The 9893-nt window shown below is 41.5% G+C and overlaps 1 protein-coding gene across 2 annotated transcripts in view; it reads left to right on the forward strand.

Annotated features, from left to right (window-relative positions):
• The window catches only part of RASGRF2 (Ras protein specific guanine nucleotide releasing factor 2), a 228502-nt gene extending 225083 nt beyond the window's left edge, over positions 1-3419 (forward strand). For both annotated transcript variants that reach the window (XM_079918349.1, XM_079918350.1), the window contains exons 26-27: positions 45-113; positions 2934-3419. In XM_079918349.1, coding sequence (XP_079774475.1) covers positions 45-113; positions 2934-3026 — 162 coding nt within the window. In that variant the 3' untranslated portion in view covers positions 3027-3419. The remainder of the gene's footprint in view (positions 1-44; positions 114-2933) is intronic.
• Positions 3420-9893: the final 6474 nt, after the last annotated feature.

Genomic DNA, 9893 nt, shown 5'->3' on the forward strand with positions numbered 1-9893 from the left:
ACAGGGGCAGTACTTAGGCTTTGCTCTTGTTGTTTCTCTGTCAGATATCACACATCATCAGAGAGATACGCCAGTTCCAGCAGACTTCCTATCGAATAGACCATCAGCCAAAGGTAATATTGTGTGGTTGTAAGAGAATTTAATGAAGAAAAAAGTGGAAATTAATTCATTGGAAACAGCAGTAGAGTAGATCAATAATACCGAAAGCTGACTCAAAGAAAAGACCAGTAAAACAGACAAACCTTTGGTAACTCTGAGTAAGAAAAACAAGAAAGAAAGCAAAAAGAATATCAATTCATCATCAAATTCTATCTGTTTTACATCCTGTATTTCTTGTGAAGCTGGAACCACCCCTGGTCCAAACTACCAATATCTGTTACCTGGTCTACAGAATGCAAATCCATTCTGCAAATTTACAGCCAGATAGAACTCTCTGGAACACACAGTGGAAGTTGTTTGCTTTATTGGCTTCCCTTTGCTCTTAGGATAAGGAAAGAAAAAAATCTTGATATGTCCAAAAAGTCTTGCATTATGTGGTCCCTACTCATCTTTCAAGATTCATATCATGTCTTATACCCCCTTCCTCTCTCCATCCCAACCATAACTGGCCTTTATTACCTCTTTCTTTCTTTACTTTTGTTCCTTCCTTCCTCCCTCCCTCCCTTCTTTCCTTCTTTTCTTTTCATTTTTTAGTAGACGTTATTTTTTAGAATCATCTTAGCTTTACAGAAAAATTGAGAAGGTGAGACAGAAGATTCCCATATAACTCACAGCCAATTATCCCTATTAGTCATGGAACCTGACATACTTATTATGAAACTCATAAGGAAGCTTTAATAGGCCAAAAAAAAAATAAGGACTTTTTGAAAAATAGGAAGAGTAAGGGAGAGCTTACCCTACCAGATACAGACACTAAAACTGTACTGAATAAAACAGGACTATATTGGCACAGGAATACAAACTCAATGGAGCAGAATAAAGTCCAGATGCAGATTTTGTCTATATGAAAATCTAATATGGGATAGAGGAGATGTTTAAAGAAAGCGCCAGAAAGAAACTGACCATTGTATAAATGGAATAGGAATTTCGGCTCTCTGTCTTATACCATTCACAAAAATAAATTCCAGATGAATTCACTACTTAAATATTAAAAAATATTAAATTATTTAAATAAAATATAGGACAAAATTTCATGACCTTTGGGTTTGAAAGACCCTAAACACAGAATGCAAAATCTGTAAAAGACAAGCTTGATAAAGTTTTTGCTGAATCAAAATCTAAAACTTCTATATGACAAAGGGCAATTGTTTAAAAAGTCAAAATACAAGCAGTAGACTAGGAGACACTGTTTGTAACATGTGAAACAAAGAGACAGAATAAAAGTATTCCTATAAATCTATAAGAAAAGCATAAACAACTCAATAGGAAAATTGGCAAAGCTATAAGCAGGTAACTCACAGAAGAAGAAACAAATAAATATTTGGAAAATGTTCAACTTCATTAATAAGAAAAAATGCAGATTATGAAGCATCATTATCAGCTATCAGAAAGACAAATTTTTAAAATATTGATAACAGCAAACATTAGTTAGGGTATGGGATAACAGGTGCTCTTATGTACTATAGGTACAACAGTTTTGGAGGTCATCTTATATTACGTCTTAAAATTAAAAATTGATATACCAAGTAACTGGAGTTCTTATACACTGCTGGTGAGAGTAACACGGTACAACCTCTTTGGAAAAACTGTGTCATTTGGAGGTTTCTTGAAATGTTAAATATGCATCTACCTTATGACCCAGGTATTTATCCAAGAGGGAAGTGAAAACATGCCCATTAAAAGTCTTGTATAAAATGTTTATAGCATTTCTTAATAATAGCCAAAAATTGGAAACAGCCCAGGTGTCCATAAATAGATGAATGGATAAACAAATTGTGGAACATCTATACATTGGACCCACTACTCAGCAATGGAAGAGGACAAACCACTGAAACACACCACAATATAGATGAATCTCAAAACATTATGCTGAGTGAAAGAAGCCAGACACAAGAGAGTACATACCGTGTGATTCCATTTACGTGAAGTTCTAGAGCAGACAGAACATGTTGTGGTAGAAATCTGAGCAGCGATTGCTTCTGGCAGCAGGTCAATTGGGAAGCTGCATGAGGGAACTTTCTGGGCTGATGGAGTTATTCTCTAGCATGCTATATATGTAAGTTACATGGGTGTTTACATTTGTCAAAACTAATCAAGCTATTAATTTTACTTATGTCTGTTATATCTCAGTAAAGATAAATATTTTCATGGAGCTACCCCATGTTCCAACATGTTCATCTCCATATCCTTTCCTTTCATTTCATTTCCAGTGTCTAGAGGACCATTCACACGTGAGCACTAGGAAACATGCTAACAAGGACTTCACTGTCACTTTGTGTCATAGTGAAACACTGACAGCCACCAAACACCCATCGATATGACATCATTAAATAAACTCTGATAAGTCACACTGTTAATGGTGCACAGCACTTAGAGCTCTTTGTACTGACATGGGGAGCTCTCCACGACTTCTAGTTTGACAAAAGCAGAATAAAATGTATCGTTTTGATACCACTTATAAGGGGAAAAAATGATTTCTGTTAAGTGCATGGTAATGTAATGTCTAGAAAGACACAGAAAAATGTCTGGGAGAATACAAGCCAACTGATAACAGTGGCAATTCTTGAGGGCAGTGCCTGGGGGTGGGAGTTGACAGAGGACTAGAGATGTGTGATTTTTTTTTTTTATAGTAAGAATATATTCATAATTTTTTTAGTTACCTAAAGTATTTCAATGCTTAGGAGAAAACGTTGAATTGTGTCGGGTTCCATCCAGAAAATGTACATACTGGTGTTGTGACAAAACTCAAAGTGGGGATTCCCCTTTTTCTCCAGGTCACTCAGTACTTGCTTGACAAAGCCCTCATCATAGATGAAGATACACTGTATGAGCTGTCTCTAAAAATTGAACCTCGGCTCCCAGCTTGACGATCCAGCCTTGCCCTGAGTCGGTGGAATTTTCGTGGAAGGCAGAAGGGACAGAACTGTGCATGCCACGCCTCCCACAGTGCAGGGAGGACGGGGGTGATGGAGACGAAGCCAGTCTCCTTTGTCCCCCGAAGATGATGGAACCAAACGGGAATTCTGTCTCCAGCCAGGGGAGCCCAGTTGGTTGGAGTGGAAGACAGATGCTTCAGACTTGGGTGGGAAGGTGAAGAGATTGATATTTGGTAAAGCTGAGGGCACATTTGCATGAGGGAATATAAGACGGGAGGTGCTGGTAGCCATTTTAATGAAGCAGGTAAGAAGGGGAATTTGAAACTCTGCTGCATATTCTATTAGAACTCGGGGACGAGGGTCCATAGAAAAGGCTTGTGATGTTTCGCTGGCACTTTACTGGCCCGGTGCACCTCCCAGTCTTCTCCTAGGGTTTAACTGCTTCTGTTACATTTCCTTTGTTACAGGCTTCCAGAAGAGCCGAGGCTGCCTCTGTAGGGATGGGCCGACACATAAGCAATTTCAGTCCTCAGCATGTGCATGGTCCTCAGTGCATCATAAATATTTATATTGGAGGAATGGCATGTTCTGAAACTGCTCTTTCAGTCTTTAGGCAACAGGACAGGGAAGACAGGTTGAAAGTCAAGTGGATTTGTATGTAACATTTCCATAATTAAAAACTCAGTAGCCGTGCCCCTGCGGAGCCCAGCCAGTGGCTCTCTTGAGGTGGAGGAGTGGGGGACTTCTTCCTGAGGCTGTGGAGACCAGGAAGCCAATGCCCTTGGAGAGACAGGTGCAGGCTTTGCAAAACGATGCCCACGCACCTCACCGGCAAAACTGTGGAATACGACAAAAGGCCACAAAGTGCTACAGGGAAGAGTGGGTTTCAATGCTAAGTGAAAAGATATACTTAAAAATCATCTCTGCACCTTGCTGTGCTTGTTTTCTTCCCTCCCCCCCCCCCCGCCGCCCCCCACCATTGGTAATGTGGGAATCTATTCTGATTTACACAAACCATTTTTAGCCTCACTATGAACGTTGATTGTATTTTTTTTTAAAAAAAGCTGTTTAGTGGGATTTTCTTTTTAAAACCCACCCTTCCGTGTGCTGTTGGTAGACGGTTCTTCCTCAGTCTTTAAATTTTGAGACATTTCTGAGTGAAAATATTATAAGTATATGGGAAATGGACCCAACCACTCAACAGCCCTTGTGTCAGGAAACCAAATGCAGGGGTTAGTCCTCCTACCCTAGGCTGGGAAAGCAACCTTGCTTCTCCCAGGATTGTTGGTTGTTGAAGAAATAGGGCTATCTCATGTTTACCTCCCTCTTCTCTTCTCAGGGAGACCTCTGCTTTCAAAGAAGAGAAAAGATATAGAGTTATTGTTACCTGAGCCTATGGCATCTGGCAGGCATGAAGCATATTGATGCAGACAATGAAAAAAAAATTGACCTGGCTGCTTTCTCTCTTTCTTTGCACTTTAATTATGTTGTTAGAGCTGACAGCTGACTAATAAATTCACCTTGCTGACTCATAAGACCCAGGGAACTGATAATGTCCCACAGAGGTGGAGAATGTACATTTTTCCTGCATGGTAAGGGCCATGTCTGTACATAACTATATAGTGAAATATCAAGTAAGTAAAAGAAAATACTTATCATATTTGAAGACCATTCCAAAAATATTTTCAATAGCTCATATTAGCCAACAGGATAGCACTAAACCCAAGGAGGGTGACTTATGGATGCTTTATTTTTCTTTTTTTAAAAAAAGTTGCTTGTTTTTTCTCTTTAATTTCAAATAAGAGGTTGATGCATCTTGATGCATGATAAGAAGCATGGGTTGTTTGGATCCTAACAACGCATAACTTACCATTTGTTTCTCAATGTTCAGAAACAGAGTTTGAACTAATATATGTCAATTGCACCAAGCACCTCAAAGTCTTGCAAAAGAATAAGAAAGTCAAGGTGAACTTTCTTGGTGCAAAAACATAGTTTTGAAGGTGAACTAAAATCAGGACAAATCAGTGAAAGGACCACACACATAGTAGTTTCAGGCAGAGCAACATGCAGAAAGGTTGATGCATCGGACTCTGCCCTTAGAATCCCCAAAGTCTTCCAGAAGGGAGGGTGTGGTTCTGTGGGCACTGTCCCTGGAAGTTTGGACCCTTAATTCTCTGACCCAAATGTTGCAGAGGCAATGCAGCCATTCTTTTTTTTTTTTTTTTTTTGCGGTACGCGGGCCTCTCACTGTTGTGGCCTCTCCCGTTGCGGAGCACAGGCTCCGGACGCGCAGACTCAGCGGCCATGGCTCACGGGCCCAGCCGCTCCGCGGCATGTGGGATCTTCCCGGACCGGGGCACGAACCCGTGTCCGCCTGCATCGGCAGGCGGACTCTCAACCACTGCACCACCAGGGAAGCCCGCAGCCATTCTTATTAGAGAAAAATAGTAACTAGAGGAATTTCCAAATACTTCTCCCCTTTTGGCATACAGGTTTTCCTCAACTAGTGACCCAAAGCTTTCAGGCCTATTTTCTGCAGAATGTTGGAAGCGCCCCCCAGTGGTCAACTTTGGGCACTGTCAGTAGTCTATGCTGACCTTTTGCATTTTATTGAGAGTCACACACCCCTCCTTCTGCTTCGTAGAGTCTGAAGCCTTGCTGGAGCTGCAAGAGAGAGAACTCCACCTCCAAGGGAGTTGCTTTTGATGACCTCCACTATTTGGGGGCCAGCTGGGAGAGGAAAGTGCATTTTTCAATTTGGTCACATTTAAAATCCCCAAGAGCAATTTGTGGTTTCTTTTTGATTGTTTAAAGCACCCATCCTCTTCTGCCTTGCAAGCTTTGTGTGACTGTTGGAGCGTGCACCCCTGGCTGTGTCTGCTTATATTCTATTATATGAGACCCATTTCTATGAGTAGATGGGAGGTCAGCCCCTAACAACCAAGTAGGGAACACATATTCTTGCAAAATGAACCCAGAAAGTCAGAAGTAAAATCCAGTTTCTTGCTTTCAGATGAATACCCACATTTTGTACTGTCAATGAAATTATCTTGGGGATTTTAGGAGATGCCTTTGGTTATTAACTAAGACATCCAGTTTTGCTACAGGGACAAATCTCTTACATAAGCCAATATATTACACAGATTTAGGAATGAAGTAGAATGTTGTCGCTTTTCCTTAGTGATTCTCTGAAGGAATTTAAACAGGGAATTTTAAACAACTGTTGCAGTATTTTCAACTGGCTTTGACACCAAGTCCCCACTACTGTTTGCTAAATTTCAGTACAGATACTGAATACCTTTGCAGAGAAAACTCCCTTATGTTCCAGTTTGGAGTGTGGGTGATGATGGACCCGCCCCTCTTTTTTTTTCTCACAGTGCTATAACAGACAAGACCATGGGTCAGCAATGATTGGGCCACTTTTAAATTCTTAACTAAAAAGAGTAATGCAATAGAGGGGTTGTTCCTAATAAAATTAACTTTTATTTTAAAAAAAAGGATTTTATTTACCTTTTCTTTTCAAAGTTTTATTTTATTCCCCCTGGATGGGAAAAAAAGAAGAAAAAAACCTTTCCCTTCACTTTATAAGATTTTTTAAAAACCAGCCTGTGAAGTTTATCATTTTTACTGCTGTTGAAATGGTATAAAAGATAACATATTATTTATGGCTAAAGGATAGAGCTAGGCTAATGTCCACAGCCAGAAGGAATAAGTGAATAGGATTCATTTTCATTTCAGAAAGACAACAGATTGTAGCTTTAAATAATGACTTGATTACAGACACCACTGTGTGAATCCTGGTAATAAGACTTGAGTCAATGAAATCTAATCAGAGTGTCATTTCTCCATGTCTGTCAGTGACTTAAAATTAAGGCAGGGCAGAGCTAAAGTAGAAAACAACCATTTTGTTGTAGGTATAAACACACGAATGATTCAGAAAATTATTCATCTTGGCTACCACACCACATGACGTTAATATTAGGGTTGATTTGATTGTACTTGATCTCACTTGCTCAAGAAAAATAATAGTTCATCAATAAATGATGTTGAACCACTGTCTTTGACACCACCGTTGAGTTTTCCATGGAAAGGCAGTCGTGAAAGAGCACTGGACTAGGCATCCTAGCCCTGAGTCCTAGGCTCAGATCTACATCTAAAGCCTTAGGCCAGTGCTGAAACCTCTCTGATCCTCAGTTTCTTCATCTGTGAAATGGAGCTAATAGTGATTCCTGTGCTGCCTACCTCACAGGGCTGTCATGAGGACAAAATGGATTAGACTGTAAACCGTAAAGTGCTGTCCAAATGTGAGGTAACTTGATTACCATCCTCATCTCTCTTCTGCAGAGGATTTAAGTGTATTTCTTTGTGATTTGTATGTGTGTGTGATGGACAAACCCATGTTACTTTGAGAATTATATTGTTTGTGTCCAGTTGCTTTGCAAATCTATGGACATTTGTGACTCCGCCAGAGGGGTTTGTGCTGTGGCCTAACACTTGCCGGGTGAGGTGTGGGTTATGCCTGTATGCAAATTAAACTTTGCCTTTCTCGAATTCTCCAAAATCTCCTTAGTCTCTTCATTTGATTCTTTTAGCATTTTTCTATCTTGTCTCTTTCGTCACAATGGGCTCCTTCAGATATTCTTTTGTTACGCTTCTGAAGTTCGGTGGGGGAAAAGGTTTAGAGGAAGCCATGCTGCAGGTACCAAAATATTAGCGAATTTGGAGGACCTCAAATAAATATTAAGGGTCATCTAGTTCCACTGTCTTTCCAGGGCTTACGTCTTTCCTGTGCCATCGTCAACCCAGGTTTGACCACCTCCAGGCACAGAAATCATTACTGTCCAAACAGCTCTGTTCACCTAATGGCAGCTGACAAACAGGCTGTGGAGAGAAAAGGTGCTGAGGCCTGGCCCAGCCGTCACTGGCTCCAACCCTGGATGAGCCCCTGAGCCATCTAGAATTACTGCAATAGTTACGTGGAATAAAACATATGAAAATACTTAAACTTTTTTCAGGTAGATGAAGTTGTCCTAACATTTAGAGCTGAAGGAAACGTGACACAGCTGTTGAGCACAAGAGAGAACTGAGGAAAGGAAGAATGTAGGTCCCTCCTGTCCCATTGGTTTCCTTTTCCATTTCTGAAATGAGCAATCAGCCTGGTGGGGATTCAGGAACCCAGGTTCCTTTCCTCTTGTTACTTGGTCATTCCTTACGGCATCGCCCTTGCCTACTGGTCAAATCTGTGTCCTGCTAAATCCAGGCTCCAGCTGGATTCGGGAACAGAAAAGAGAATAAGCCCACGACAGGAGATCTCCTTTAGAGCAAGTGATAGGGCAGTTAAACACTTCACTTCTATTCCTGTCCCTATGGCAAGACCAAGCCACATGGCCACCCTGGCCACTAGGTGTGGAAAGAGCCTTCACCCTCTGAAGGGAGTTGGCAGTGATAAGAAAGGAGTACGTGTCATATGACAGAGATCACATCTGAAGGATTTTCGGAAATCTGGAATTTCTGTTGAGTCACCTGTGGAGGCTACCATCCCATCACACCACATTTATCGTAAGCGTGAGGATGACTAGGCCCCCAAAAGAAGATACCACACCCCTTTTCTCGATAAGATCCCAACTTCTCTTCTGACCTTACTTACTAACTTATGTAAAATTACACTGTAAAAGATGAGGGGTTGAGGTAAGGTGTGGGAGGTGGGGGGAGGCTAAATGTCCATTAGTAAGGAATTGGGAAAAAAGAAAGATGGCAACTGCCATCCTATAAATTCTACACCTCCGTGCTCTTCAAAAACCTCACCGTCCTCTGGGTCTGGGATCTGGGCTATTTCAGGCTCACTGGATTTATTTCATCTGATGCCTGAACTGCCATGAAACAGCGAAATAGCGAAACAGCAGCTGGTGAGCCCCACAGACCTCTAGCTTGCTGCCTGTTCTGCCAGGGGAGCCGGAGGGACCATGGTCCATTAGGACAGAATGTGCACACTGGGAACTCAACTCTTCAGAGGAACAGTTTGGTTGGTCCCAATCTGCAATTGTTCAATGAAAGAACATAGGAGAGCCTAGAAAATATCTGAGTATATCATATGCAGAAAGGGTATCACTTTGTAAAAATTTCAATTCATTGTAAGCTAGGTTATAATGATGGCATATATATTAACTGAGGTAAGACCAATACACAGTAAAGTGCTAGAATCTTAAGTGTACAGCTTGAGGAATTTTTACATGTGTGTACCCCCATACAACCGCTCCCAAATCAGGAAACTTTCCAACCCCAGAAGGCCCTCTCATGCACTCTCCCAGTCAGTACCCCCATGCAAAGGTAAAATATTCGTTTTTTGCTTTGGGTCATATTTAAAAGAGGTGGAGACTCTGAAAGAGAACCTCTCTAGGTGGGAGGTTATTCCTGGGCTCCATCATCCCCTCTGTACATGGATTGGGTCCTGAGAAGGAAGGGAAAGGAATCAGCTGGTGATGTGCACGTGGCCATAGAAGCTGGGTACGTGACCATCACCAGAGGCCTGGGCAGCTCCCTCTGAAATACAGGGCTGCAGTCCAAGGTCCTGGGGGGTCATTGCTATTTACAGTCAACCTTTCTGGTTTGTGGTGTATGTTCCAAGGAGGGCTATTTTTAAGCAGGGCGATGGCCTGCAGGACCTTCTGGGTAGTAAATTATGCTGGTGTGGATATAAAGCGAGATTGTCTAGCAATCTACTTCAGATGGCCTGATCTAGAAGAGACAGGTGATTGTCCCTGAATCCAGGCCCCAGACAACGAGCTGGAAGAGGATGTCCTGGTCCCTGGTTCAGAGCATGATTAAAAACTGGAGAGAGGGAGCTTTACACGTCTTCCT

This window comes from Stenella coeruleoalba, assembly GCF_951394435.1.
Source record: "Stenella coeruleoalba genome assembly, chromosome: 3".
Classification (NCBI taxonomy): Eukaryota; Metazoa; Chordata; class Mammalia; order Artiodactyla; family Delphinidae; genus Stenella; species Stenella coeruleoalba.